This window comes from Diadema antillarum, unplaced genomic scaffold (assembly GCF_040938485.1).
Source record: "Diadema antillarum isolate AM-2024a unplaced genomic scaffold, OU_Dant_1.0 seq00001299_RagTag, whole genome shotgun sequence".
Lineage (NCBI taxonomy): Eukaryota > Metazoa > Echinodermata > Echinoidea > Diadematoida > Diadematidae > Diadema > Diadema antillarum.
This window is the reverse complement of record NW_027272077.1, coordinates 72524-87400: the sequence shown is the minus strand read 5'-3', so window position 1 is coordinate 87400 and position 14877 is coordinate 72524. Positions and strand designations below refer to the sequence as shown.

At 37.5% G+C, this 14877-nt stretch overlaps 1 protein-coding gene across 1 annotated transcript; it reads right to left on the bottom strand.

Annotated features, from left to right (window-relative positions):
- Window positions 1-1046: 1046 nt before the first annotated feature.
- Window positions 1047-11685, bottom strand: LOC139708073 (lactase-like protein). Its single transcript, XM_071620057.1, has 3 exons — window positions 11545-11685; window positions 1961-2129; window positions 1047-1132 (listed from the first exon to the last, which is right to left on the bottom strand). Exons 1-3 carry the CDS (start codon window positions 11683-11685, stop codon window positions 1047-1049), a joined length of 396 nt encoding a protein of 131 aa, XP_071476158.1.
- Window positions 11686-14877: the final 3192 nt, after the last annotated feature.

Sequence of the window (14877 nt, the reverse complement as noted above, 5' to 3'; positions counted from 1 at the left end):
GCTAAGATGACGATGGAAAATAGCTGTCTCTCATATGTGCAGATCACCATTTTTCCCCTAATTAACGTCGTCTTAGCGTTTGCGTCGCAGATCTAAGGTCGCTAACGTCATTACGAACTCTCGTAAACTTAGCAGTCCTTTTACTCGCCATCAAGAACAGTGGAAATGTCATTCAACAGATTGATTACATTTTAATTATTTATTTTTATTTCATTTTTAATTCACATGTGATACCTATATAGTGCTTTATCAAATATGCAAATTAACTATGATTCAAATTTGTATGGAATCCAACAGGCTTTTCTGGAAAAAATTATTTTATGTGTATGTGAGTGTGTGCGTGTGCATGTGTGTGTGCGTGTGCATGTGTGTGTGTGTGCGTTGTGTGTTCGCGTGTGTTAGGTGGCAGGGATGAGTGAGGAGCTTTACGTGCTTTATCCCGATGATGTGCAACATTATCCGGAGAATTCCGTGACACTATGATAAACCAAGGTAAACGTCAGGTCCATTGAATGACTTAATCTAATTCTTTATTCCGTGAATGAAGTACCACCCATTGCACACCTATAAAGTTGTCAATAAAAGAATAGTTCATACATCTTTCTTCTACACGTTTCGCTTTAAAACATATTTATGATCATTAGATTTCGAAGATTACATTGCTTGTGAATGAAAACATTTGTCATTCTTTGTAAGATTATTAACAATAAAATTGTGCGGGTATCAATCGATCAAAGTATATCTAAACAATAATATTTCTGTCTATTGTATCTAACACATAGTAGCATTCCAGTCAATGCAAACAGAGAGTTACCCTTTTCGTGATTCTGGTTTTACTGCACTGCATAGCGATACTATTATTCTTTTGATGTCTATAGGCAATTTGATTGATTATCGTCGATTACATTTTATAGTTCTGTCTTCGCCTCAGCGTCCGAAGCTGGGAAACCGTTCTCTTTCACTATCTGCGCAAAGGTCGCCGCCGACTTTTTTGCGCGACGCGTTCGCGCGGGATCGTTGAAGTCCACGTGGTAAAGTCCGAAACGTTAGCTGAATCCCGACGCCCACTCGAAGTTGTCCATGAGGGTCCAAGCGAAGTAGCCGCGCAAGTTCATACCGTCCACCTTTGAAGCTACGTTAGTGGAATGGTGACATACAAACAGATAAAGAGACAGATATGAAATATGTGAAAGGATTTGTATTTTGCATTTACAGGTAGACAGGCGTGCATCACGTAAAGAGTTATCACCATTTTCAATTTCAATTTCAATTCATTTTCATATTTCTCAATGAAAAATGCATCAAATATAAAAGAAAATTCTACATGATGTCCAGCCAGGATGGGCAATGAAATATTTCAAACGTAGAAGACATGGTGGTCAATCTGTGAGAGTTTGAATCTAAGTATAAGCATGATAAGAGCTAAAAAAAAATATGATATCATGGCACGTATATAATATGTAAATAAACGCAATTTCAACAACTTGCACTTAACTAATACGGGATTTCCATTATGGCTATACCCTCCAATAGATGTTAGATTGTATCTGTTCTAATTGTTGTTGTTTTATTATTCTGTGTAATCTGACTTTATTTTGTGTTTTACATCAGTGTGTTTGCTTTTTGTTTTTGAATGATCCCACTAAATTCGTAGTCAAAGCGATTGAATGTTGGATAACATGCTCCGTTGACATCACGCTATCTCTGTTTTTCTTGTGATAGGGAAAAATAATTTCCTATCTCTCTCCCCTTAATGATAGAAGTTTTTCTTCAGCCTATCGCCAATCTGACGAAATCTCCTGCAAGGATGTATTGGGCGGACTTTTAACTCAGGTTAACTCGTGTGAAAATCAATAATCTTATCCATTTTGCCAAAGTACCTCACCCCACACACCATTATCAATGTTATCGTTACCATGTTTGAAAAGGCATGGAATAAAATTGTGGTTGTCATGGTTACCTTTCAATGCCTCGTTGAGGTAAGCACGGTAATATTTGCATCGGAGCTCGTCGTCCAGGTTCATCGGACCGTCGGGCTCCGAGACGCCGTTCTCTGTGACGTAGATCGGTACGTCACCGTACTTTTCTTTGACCCAGTTGAGGAGGCCCCGAAAGCCCCATGGAACGACCTGAAGAGATCACAACAAAGCCTCGTATTGTTTCTTTTTCTACAATACCACAGAATCATCTATAATGGCAACCCCGTGTCTCCACTCTCTTGCTTAGAACAAAACAAACACAACTTTTTCGTTCGAAACCAGACGCGAAACTTCTCACTAATGATGTCCCAATTTGGTGATGTTGTTTATTCAAAAAATTTGTTGATCCGAAAATTAGATAAGGATGAATATTACGAAGGTTCGTTAGTCCAAAATATGAACAGACGGTGCATACAGTGCACTCCCGTTATATCGAAGCCCTCGGGACCGGCAGTTTCTTTGTTTTCGTGATATAGAAATTTTGTTATGACTGAATAGTAAAGTACATAGAGATATATAGATGATTACTTTGGTACCTGAATTTTTACTTCGTTGTGACGAGAATTTCGTTATAGCCGAGATTGTTATAACGGAGAGCACTGTACAAACGAACATTTGGAATTACGAACTTTATTTAATTTACGAATAAACGAATTTTCTGAACAACGATTTTCATTTTCGGATTAACGAATCCTCAGAATAACGAACCTTCGGAATAACGAACCTTCTTTCATTTTAATTCTGATTAACGACGGTTCGAAATAACGAACCTCCGAAACGACGAACTGTAACCATCTCAATCAACCGGAAATGTCAGCAGACAAGAAATATTGTCACAACTGTCGTTAATCATCAACCTGACGATTATTTTTCTTAGAGGATGCTTGATGTTTTATAGTCAATACGTATTTCGCCGTCTCGCGCAGAATCGTAAACTCAGTAGAAGGTAAAGCTACTTAATGCTTACACTGTTTTGTAGTAATCCTGATGTTCATTATTTCAGTCCATCACCTGAAACCCTTTCTATTCAAATAAGATGGATAAAAATCCAAACGTTACTAAGTTGTATCATGTGAGTGATTATATACTGTAAAGTTTGATATGGTTTTCAATCTTATGACTGGATATGTTTGTGTAAATAAGTAGTTTATACTGTTTTTATAATGTAAGTAACAAGGCAAAATCAAATCAAATCAAAATCAAATTTCGAATAATCTCACAACGTAGAACGTCTATGTAAGTACATTTAAAAACCAGTTTGAGCTAAAATGATGTGATGTTATGACATGGATGTATTTGTGCACATGAATGATTTTATACTGCTGCGTATCATCTGAGAAACACGGTAATAATATATATATTTAATAATAGGTGTATCACTTGGCAAAGAGAAACTTATATCACAGCGTGGAATGCATACATGTGAATGCATTGGTAGACATGTAATAAGTTCAGCAACTTAGTTTAGAAATCAAGTGTAGCTGGAATGATATGATATGACTGGATGTATGTGTGTACATAAAGAGTCTATATACTTGTGCTATCATCTGAGTAACAAGGTAAAGTTCATTATCGTTTTCAATAGAATTTTTGGTGTATCACTTGACTGAGAGAAACTTATATCACAGTGTGGCAAGTTTGTGTCAGTTTATTGGTCGTGTTGGTATAGACATGTTACTGTAAGATCATCAACTCAGTTTAGAAACTAATTTTAGGCTAGAATGATGACTAGATCAATTTTTGTACATGAATCATTTTTGCTTGTCTCTGTAATCTGTACACATTATAAAGCTTAAAATTATAAATCGTCAGAATCGCGTTGTTGAGTATAAACAAAAGGTCGTTGTATGTTATTCCCCAATCCCTGCATCATACTCTCTTTATTAAACCTAAAGAGTATAGGCTAGGGACGACTGTCTTTGACTTTGACACAACGGATCGAATAGTTATCAATTCATTCCTTTAATAAGCACGATGTTGTGCTGTAAGTATACAGCCTGATCTGTTGTATCCCTCAATGTATGGCTTTCTTTTAGAACAGAAATTAATTGATCACAAAAAATGCATGATTTGCTTTCAACGAATCTAGGTATATATCTTTAAATTTACCTATAGTGTCGAATTCATGGGTTTGTTTGTTTGTTTGTTTGTTTTTTTTTTTGTTTTGTTTCTTTTTTTAAGGGGGGGGTTGAATAGTGTCTGACTCGTGGACCTTGTTTGTCTTGTATCAGACCATGGTAGCTCCATGGGCAGACTCATGGTGGGCCTTGTATTTGCCTACAGTGTCGAGCTCGTGGGCTGCTTGACTCGTGGGGTGTATGACTCGTGGGTGTCAGACTCGTGACGTGCGCCCGTATGAGTGGTCTCCTAAACGTTACATCAGCAAGTGATAATGAAAGGGTTACCCAAAGAATCATGCTTGGTTCCCTTAGGGCTTCCTGTGAAGTCCTTTTTGCATTCGTATACTTTACAGAGATGAATACAATTATAACAAAGAATATATATATTATATATATATAATAATGTCAATTATATATATATATATATATATATATATATATATACTCCTGGAAGAAACCTTAGGGAGACGTTCGTGAAATACATACCTTACAGCGACAATATGGAAAACTCTGAAAAGAGTGATTTTGTCATAGTTTCTATTTTTGCATATTACGTTAAAACATTGGAAATGAAGATCTCTTTTTAATCCGAAATATAAATTGGAACCAAGAAAATTCATTTCAGATATTTATTCTAAAAGTGATAATTTTGTCTCCTTTAGGTTTTCTAACCCAAGAGTCCACCTTAGGGAGACACTTTGAAAAATAAGTATCTTAGGGAGACCTTTTTCCATAATGTGCCAATATCAAATTTCATATTTATGTATCACATACTAGGGAGACAGAGTTTAAGTACACACGTATTCATATACATATTGACAGCAATACGTACATTATTTTTTTCTTCCTTCTTTTTCTTATTATTTTAATAGCATTTCTGTTGCTATGCTGTTGCTATTGTTCACAAGGAAATATTCAATTCTTATGTTGTTTTAATGATTAAGTACTCGTAACTTAAAGTTTCATACCCTTCCCCGTAAGCTTAACCTTTTAAAGCCCATTAAGGGGAGGGGGGCTTGAGCCCGTACCAGATTTTCATTTGCCTTTCCTTTGCCCTCTATCCAATTTCAACCAGATTTAGTGACTTATCCTAACATCTTATTGCAAACATTTCGATATACATTTAGCTCTATTTGATATTGCTGGCTACCATGGCAACCATAAACTGATAACCATGTCAGTCAGATTCATTTTTTTTTTTCTGTTCCACTTTCAATTAACAAAATTACAATGAATGGAATGGGCGTTTCTGGGCTGAAATTTGCTGGAGAAGCAACATGTGAAGTGATTATGGTCCTAAAAATGTTTTTCTTATCATGTCCATTGTTTGTATGTGACAAAAGCATCAAACGTTGATAGCGAAAATAAAAAACCCGCTTTTTACAACGATTGCCCTTCTATAATGTATCATTTTGATTCTTACACTCTAGTTATGCCTGTAATATCATTACATTATCATAATCAATTATTATCTATCTACAAACTCAAAATTCCAATGTCATGCAAATGTGAAATGTGATAACTATACACGTACGCCTACCTATCCCAGGTCACAGGTCTCAAAATGCATTTTTTATGTCATATGAATAGCGCTCCATGTGATGATCTTGAGAAATTTCCACCATAGCCAATAATGAGATTCTACTTACTTATCATTTGTGGCAAATATGAGAATGATTGGTCTATAATAAGACATGTATACCGAGATGAAGATATTACACAGGAAAATCATGTTTTTAGCATATTTCTTATGTATTTCTTTATCGTTTCTCGTAAATAGCGCCCTCCATGGGTGACCATGAGAAAATTCAAATGTACGGTCATGCAGCATGTGAGTTGCTCTATCCATGTGCCAAATATGACGGTGATATATTAAATGATTAAAATATAAAGTTAGCCCCCCCCCCCCCCGGGCTTGGGAAGGGTCAAAATAGCTTGGGCATTTTTTTTTTTTTTTTTTTTGGGGGGGGGGGGGCCTAAATCCTAATAAATCCTAAAATCTGTCAGATGTTGCCACAGACTATAGGTGACCCTGCATCACAAAACGCACAGAAAGTCGCCAGACATGAAATTTTAGTTAAGAGCATAATCTAAAATAGCAGACTTTAAGTTTTAAAATGATGTATAACTCAAATCAAATGGACTCTCCTAACATATTTTTATCTAAATATTGAAATGAAAACACACACTCAGGAAAAGTGTGAACTGAGAAAAGAGGCTCTGAAGTGCAGTGTCTATTCAAGCACTAACTAAATCTTTACCAAGCCGCGCTGGCTGTGCAATGAATGGGACAAAAAACAGGATGTAAACCACAAAAGTAACAATGATGAAGAGATTATCAGATTAAACTGAAATTGAGCGTGCCTTATCAACATATTTTGTTCATAAATGATGCTAACTTTCAAAGCAGTAGCATCATCCTTTAAAAAGTTATCAGAGTTGAAAGTGAAGAGTACGCACAAGGTTCTTAAGAAATGAAAAAGGGACTCTAAAAACACACCTGATAACACTATTCTACCAAAACATGTTCAAGATAAACTGCTAAAAAACACACTTTTCTACCCGTTTTATGATCCCAAATTTTAGCATAATGTAGAAGAAGACTTGCTCTTTCAGAAAATATGAAAAACTCAAGATCGCTTAAGTTGGCCCATTTCACTTATTTTCAGTCCTCACACAAAATCAGTGTGTACGACTTTTTGTTCGTTTTGTGGTGCACGGTCACATAGTGTCATGGGTGTCAATCGTAAGAAAAAAAAAAGCTCGCACATTTGTATTTGTAGTATTTTTTTTTACTATTCTTCCATGATCAGCACGCAAGCTTATACAATTTGCAAAATCTCACGATTCAATGTTTCAGAATTTAAGTAGCATGACAATGACCCTACCACGAGTACAAGGCATGGGCGTAAATACTAGGGGATGGGGGTATGAATCCCTCCCACCCCCCCCCCCCGAAATACAGGTAACAGAACTGAACAGTATTCTATCTTGTAGGATGTTGTGTGAATACATATTTTTCTCAAGCGCTGAAGAAAGTAATAATCGACATACACTGTAAGGAATGGCCCAGACGTTAACAACGTCAATAGATATAGACCTACATGTAAACATGCTATGACGCGAGCAACTCGGGACCATCTGCAAAATATGTACGAAAAGCAAACAAACAAACAATAACAAAAACTATACCGCCATAATTGAACCCTCTCCATTAATTCCTGAATCATTCCTGAGAAACGATGATGACTCTGCTGACTCAGTCAGGATACATTTATGGGTATACTAAGGGATGATCAGGGGCGTCGAATCTATCTGGGGGGAGGCAAAGGGGCATTTGCCCCGCCCCTATGGGAGTGTTTGGGCAGACAAATCATTTGTCCCCCACGAATTTTCAAGATGAGGACAAATCTCGAACTCTCTTCATGGAAAATTGACCAAATGCCGCCACAGCTATGCCCCAGATCGTTGAATTGCACTCATAAACCTGCAAAATCTCCGCTATATACTGGATCCCTTACAATATACTTTGTACACTTTTGAGATTGACGTATATTTCCAAATAATCTATCACAGAGTGTGCAGCAGATCTTTCACTTACAAAAGCTCCCTCATATGCAGAGGGGTCGGTGGGGGGGGGGGGGGGTTCCCCAATAAAAGTATCGTGGACAAACATATCATTTTGCTCCTCCTCGTAACTCCCGAGATGTGGAAATGTTCTTACCTTTTTTTTAAATAGAAAACTGTTTTTATATTTCACCAAAAGATGGCGGAATTTCAATTCTGAAAATACAAAATCTCCTTCGAGTAAGAGGGGGATAGGCCTAGGCCTACCCCCTCCCATACCCTCCCCGTACACTTCAGATTGACAGATTTTAAAATGTTTCATCTAAAGTGTGCACCAGGTCTGTTACTTCAATTAAAAGAAAATGCAAAAGTTCAGTGGGTGGGAGGAGATATCTAGATGCTTTCAATTTTTGAAGGGTCCCCCCCCCCCCCTCAAAAAAAAAAGTATACACTTCTGGGATTGAAATTTTCCCAGATTACCTTATAAATGTGTTTGCGACATATTTTCATCTGAATTCTAAAAATGCAAGGGGGTACCAAACATATAATTTTGATCCCCAATGATTCCCGAAATGAGGAAACTTTTCTTGCGTTTTTGGATAGAAAACTGTCCAAACATCTTATCCAAAGTGTGCAACACATTGCAGAATTTCAATTCTGAAAATGCGAAAAAAAAAATATCTCGCGTGGGAGGGGGTACCCCCTCCCCTTTCGGTCCTTCTCTTTTTTTCTTTTTAGATTGCAAGATTCCCAAAAGTTTTATCTTAAGAGTGCACCAGGTCTCTCACTTCAGTTACAAGAGAGACCACGACAGATCCATCGCGGTGGGAGGGGATATCTTCTTTGAATCCACCTTTTCCCCGCTTTGTTTCCCATTAAAAACCTTATAGTACATTCTGGGGATTGACAGCTTTCCAAATATTCCATCGAAATTTTTTTCATTTGTATCTGTATTCTAAGAACGCAAAAGCCCAGTTCGTATGCAGGGACGTAGATTCTGGACGACGGGGGTGGGGGCAAACATGTCATTTTGTCGCCAAATAATTCCCGAAATGAGGAAAATTTTCTTGCGTTTGTCTAAATATCTTTTCCAAAGTATGCACCAGAATGCATGCAATGTAAAATCTCTTGTGCTTACAAGGGGGATCGTACCCCTCCTAACCCCTCCCGTTCTGTGTCCCTTTCCTGAGCCTGTTGCATGTGACCAAAAAAAAAAAAAAAAAAAAAAAACTCATTCAAAATTGTTTCATCCAGTAAAACAAACTGGTGACAGAACATTGAGAGATATATTTTTGGAATGCATGTGCAGCTTATCATAATCCTTTCCATATTAGTTCCGACTTCCAGTTGTTTTGCTGGTTAGGAAACATTGATGTGTACACTATACGACAAGATTACAGCCGAAATAATTTATGAAATTATCGTGATGTCCATTATTATTTCACACTGTATCTTTACAAATGAATAATTTCATTCTTTCAGAATGGTCCGTTATAATGAGGAAGAGATAGGCGTAAAAAGGATCACGAATTCAACCATGTCGTCTACCTTTCCAGAACGCATGTATAAAATGCGAAGGATTTTGGGGAGAAAAATACAAAACGCATTTTCAACCCCTGCTGATGCAGACATGGAATACAGCCTAAATATTTAATGTAATCATCGCGATCCCGCTGGGCGCACACAGCGTAAAATAATTGTGAATAATGCATGTTACTCTGCTTGCACCCATGTTCAGAAAAAAAGTAACAAACGTTTTTAATACAATATGACTTTGCTTATTAAAATTGTATACTGTGTTTCACAAACGATATTTCTATTCTTTCAGAATGGTTCAAAACAAGAGGAAGAGATAGGTGTCAGTGTAGAAAGGATTACGAGTTCAACCCTGCCGTGCACTTTTCAAGAACGCATGCACAACACACGCGAAGAGATTTTTCGGAAGAAAAACAAAGAACACGTTTTCAACCCCTTCTTTTTTATTCTTTTGGCTACGGTATCAACTCACAAATGATTCCTTCTTATTCTTTCTCAATTATAATGATACATTTACTTGTGTAATGTAATAACGCAAAGTGCAGACATGGAATACAGCCTAAATAATTAATGTAGTCATCGCGATCCCGCTGGGCGCACACAGCGTAAAATGATTTTGAATAATGCATGTTACTCTGCTTGCACCCATGTTCAGAAAAAAAGTATCAAACGTTTTTAATACAATATGACTTTGCTTATTAAAATTGTATACTGTGTTTCACAAACGATATTTCTATTCTTTCAGAATGGTTCAAAACAAGAGGAAGAGATAGGTGTCAGTGTAGAAAGGATTACGAGTTCAACCCTGCCGTGCACTTTTCAAGAACGCATGCACAACACACGCGAAGAGATTTTTCGGAAGAAAAACAAAGAACACGTTTTCAACCCCTTCTTTTTTATTCTTTTGGCTACGGTATCAACTCACAAATGATTCCTTCTTATTCTTTCTCAATTATAATGATACATTTACTTGTGTAATGTAATAACGCAAAGTGCAGACATGGAATACAGCCTAAATAATTAATGTAATCATCGCGATCCCGCTGGGCGCACACAGCGTAAAATGATTTTGAATAATGCATGTTACTCTGCTTGCACCCATGTTCAGAAAAAAGTAACAAACGTTTTTAATACAATATGACTTTGCTTATTAAAATTATAATGATACATTTACTTGTGTAATGTAATAACGCAAAGTGCAGACATGGAATACAGCCTAAATAATTAATGTAATCATCGCGATCCCGCTGGGCGCACACAGCGTAAAATGATTTTGAATAATGCATGTTACTCTGCTTGCACCCATGTTCAGAAAAAAGTAACAAACGTTTTTAATACAATATGACTTTGCTTATTAAAATTGTATACTGTGTTTCACAAACGATATTTCTATTCTTTCAGAATGGTTCAAAACAAGAGGAAGAGATAGGTGTCAGTGTAGAAAGGATTACGAGTTCAACCCTGCCGTGCACTTTTCAAGAACGCATGCACAACACACGCGAAAAGATTTTTCGGAAGAAAAACAAAGAACACGTTTTCAATCCCTTCTTTTTTATTCTTTTGGCTACGGTATCAACTCACAAATGATTCCTTCTTATTCTTTCTCAATTATAATGATACATTTACTTGTGTAATGTAATAACGCAAAGTGCAGACATGGAATACAGCCTAAATAATTAATGTAATCATCGCGATCCCGCTGGGCGCACACAGCGTAAAATGATTTTGAATAATGCATGTTACTCTGCTTGCACCCATGTTCAGAAAAAAGTAACAAACGTTTTTAATACAATATGACTTTGCTTATTAAAATTGTATACTGTGTTTCACAAATGATATTTTTATTCTTTCAGAATGGTTCAAAACACGAGGAAGAGATAGGTGTAGAAAGGATTACGAGTTCAACCCTGCCGTGCACTTTTCAAGAACGCATGCACAACACACGCGAAGAGATTTTTCGGAAGAAAAACAAAGAACACGTTTTCAACCCCTTCTTTTTTATTCTTTTGGCTACGGTAGCAACTCACAAATGATTCCTTTTTATTCTTTCTCAATAATAATGATACATTTACTTGTGTAATAACAACACAAATACTGCTCATAAGTTTGATTCCTTGGTATATGCGACTCCACGCTTATGTTTTTCTTTGTTTTTAGTGCGTACGTTGATAACGAGGAACCAGTTATAATTCGGCGGTCCCACGGACCTCGTTATAACGGGGTTTCACTGTATATGTTTCTGGCGACTGGCCTGTCTTGCGAGTGTGACTGCGATATTGATTTCTAAGCTTGAGGAGACAGGTCAAATGATATTTTGCTTCCATTGTAATGACATCTCCTACGACTATTCTGGCCATTAGTAAGGTGTCATTGAGCTCTGTGATCATGTCAATGATATTTTTATCAGCGTCGGATGTTGACACTTCATGGAGGACATCCTCCACCCTCTGCTCCTTTCTCACAGAAGAAACATTTTTGAACATCTTTGCGCTTGGTGAGCCTTTTTTGGTCTTTATTTGGGGTGTGAACTCTCTTTTCTTTGGCTTCTCCACTTTAGATTTATTGAATTGCAAATGGTAAGCTCTGTGCCATTGAGCAGAGTTTAGTTGTAAGAAAGCTTTCAACACTTTCTTCGTTCCAAAACAAGTTAAACTGGAACAGCATTAATGACTCGGAACTGTTCGACATTCGACAGGAAAGACTTGTAGGGATCTGTCTTGTCACCACTTGCCCTTGAACTCTTGAAGGGACACTTCAAGGGTTCATCGGTGTCTTGCTGGCAAATTACGCAACGATCCCACTTACCATGATGGATTACATTCTGAAAAGCAAAAGTATTGGAATTTAATCCAATTATCGTATAAACCTTTGAATTCCATTCAATCATTTCACTTATAGGACAAGTTCACCTTCATAGACATGTGGGTTGAGTGAATGCAGCAATATTAGTAGAACACATCAATGAGAGTTTGAGGAAAATCGGACAATCCGTTCAAAAGTTATGAATTTTTGAAGTTTCTGCTCAGTCACGGCTGGATGAGAAGACTACTATAGCTTGTGATGTCATATGAGTACAACTACATAAAGAAAGTATGAAAGAAAATTAAAGATATTCTCACTTTTCTCACATAATAAAAGAACACTCGACTTCTCTCCTTCAGAAGTCAGGGGAAATAATATTACCCCTAACATAAGTCAGTAACATGTCGAAGAAATGTGCACTTTATTGAAAACGTCAAGTTTTGTGAAATTCTCTTTTTATTTTCCTTATATTGTTGTACGCATGTGACATCATGCACTGTAGTAGTCTTCTCCTCCAGCAGTGATTGCACAAATACTTTAAAAATTCATAACTTTTGAACGGATTGTCGGATTTTCCCCTAACTTTCACTGATGTGTTCTACTAATATTGTTGCCATCACTCAATCCATATGTATATGAAGGTGAACTTGTCCTTTAAGGTGGATTGGAGTAATATTGTCATGTATTTGGCAGCAAAGATATTTTCTGGTGAAAATTGATCTCTAGGTATGTACATTTATGATGCCTTGGGCTGTTACAGCAGAAAACACATGTACATGATAAAGGTAATCCTCTGGGGGGAAAAAGGACAAAGCGACTATGCCAGTCAGCTAGTTTCTTTCGTCTGATGAAACATTCTGCAAAACAAACCTCCCTCATCCCACAAAACTTCAAACATCTGTAAACACAAATATAGATTATGGCCAACACAACTATGACAAGACATCGTGTACATTTTTCTGTCCTCATTTGGTATGATTATCTGATTCAGTGAAATTCCTGGTAAAAGATAAAGTTCACCCATAATCTCAGAAGGGAAGTTTTCGGTTGCTGAGACACGTTTCGGTGGCACAAGAAGAATAATGCAGTAGCTGAATGTAGTCAAACATCCTCACTAGTGGTTTCTAAGATGTCTATCTTTGGCTGTTTCTAGATGAATAACTTATCTCAGCATGACCTTCCGTGGCACAACAGGAAGTTGTTCGTGGTTTAAGTAATTAGTTAATCGATGACCATTCAATTTCATGCAATTTAGACCTTGCTAGATTTACGATGGGAGTCAAAATACTGTTTTCTAAAAGACTGCAGTACAATGCACCCCCATTATAACAAACGTCGTCGGGACCAGCAGTTTTCTTCCCGTAATATCGAAATTTCGTTACAACCGAACAGTAAAGTATTAATAGAAGGATATATGATAGCTTTGGGACCTGGTTTTTAACTTTAAACGAAAACGTTTATAATGACGAAAATTATTACCACGTTCGTTATTACAAGGGTGCGCTGTACCTGAAAACAGTTCAAAATCTTACTGCACAATAATTTCAGTGTAAAACAAGTCTCAGATTATGGGAGAAGCAGGGACAGATGCAGGAATTCCGTGAGGGGGAGGGGCGCCTTTACAAAAAAAAAAAGGGGGGTACGTGCTCCCCCGCTATGTTTTTTTTTTTTCTATTTATTTCTTTTATTTCAACAAAGAAGAGGGGCCGGTGCGCCCTAGTTTGCAGGCACAAACCATTGTTGGTCGTATTAGGAGTCTGCATGTGCCAAGACTAATACACGCAAAACTGCACTGTTGAAGCTACAACACAGGGCCTATGGGACAGTGCCGAAGTGGTGCATATAGTAGTCTTGGCGCAGACTCCTCTACGACCAACAAGGGTTTGTGCCTGTAAACTAGGTGCGCCCCCACCTGGATCCACTATATAGGAAAACCGCTTATGTCAGAAACTATTTTCTTTTTAAACTGTATACATATATTTGATTGGTATGTAATATATGTATTTATAAAATGGGTTCAAGAATGTAGCCAATAGGAAGCGCTGAAATGAGTCACATGTGCTTTGGTTACTCAGTCCCATTGCACTGCGTGTTAAATCCTATTGCCGATCGTCTGTGCGCGCGGCGGCTCCTGCATCACGTCATACGCGCTGTCAATCCTGTAAACAACTTCTAGTTCGGACTGCCGGCCGGCCGGCCTTTCTTCCCTTGTGCATGCATATATATTGTGTGGCGTACGTATCATACGTACAGTGTACAGTAGACCAAGCGTTGTGGGACCGGACGCGTACATGGAGTCACTTTGAAGGGCAAATCCAACGATTTAGCAGGTTAATTATCACGCCGTTTTCAGAGTATGTTGTCTAGTAGGCCTATATGAGGAGTCTATATCAAGTCTTTAAGGTAAAGGGTGCATATTCTATATAAACTAAGTAAGTTTTCATGCGGGAACTTAAGTGTCCGGAAACCCAACCCCCCATTATACTTATACTGTATGTGCGGGATTTCCGAGTGCGACGCGCGTAAATGTTTGGGACGAACATCTTCGGACGTCTTGACCCACAAAGGTACGTGAAAAACGCTGAAAAATGCTGTTAGTTTTCGAATTTTCGACCCATTTTATAAAACAAATGACGCACAGGATTATTTCGTGGCGTTAGTGGAGGCGTAGCTCACTCTCGGGTATCTACAATGTAGTGCATGTTTCACAATTGTAAATACCCTCGAGTGCACTATACGCCTACACTAACGCACTCTATCCTGTGCATCATTTGTATAATCATATTTGATCGGTAATTAATTCCACCAACTCCATGTTTCATATGGTTTGATGTTGATCATGGTTTCAAGTTTACGTTAAATATTTTCAATCC

Excerpts from the sequence above, each read along its gene's own strand:
- LOC139708073 (XM_071620057.1), bottom strand. The coding sequence starts at position 11,685 with ATGTTCAAAAATGTTTCTTCTGTGAGAAAGGAGCAGAGGGTGGAGGAT. Across the intron at positions 2,130-11,544 it reads TACTAATGGCCAGAATAGTC|GTCGTTCCATGGGGCTTTCG; the intron begins GTAGGAGATGTC and ends TGATCTCTTCAG. Across the intron at positions 1,133-1,960 it reads CCTCAACGAGGCATTGAAAG|CTTCAAAGGTGGACGGTATG; the intron begins GTAACCATGACA and ends CCACTAACGTAG.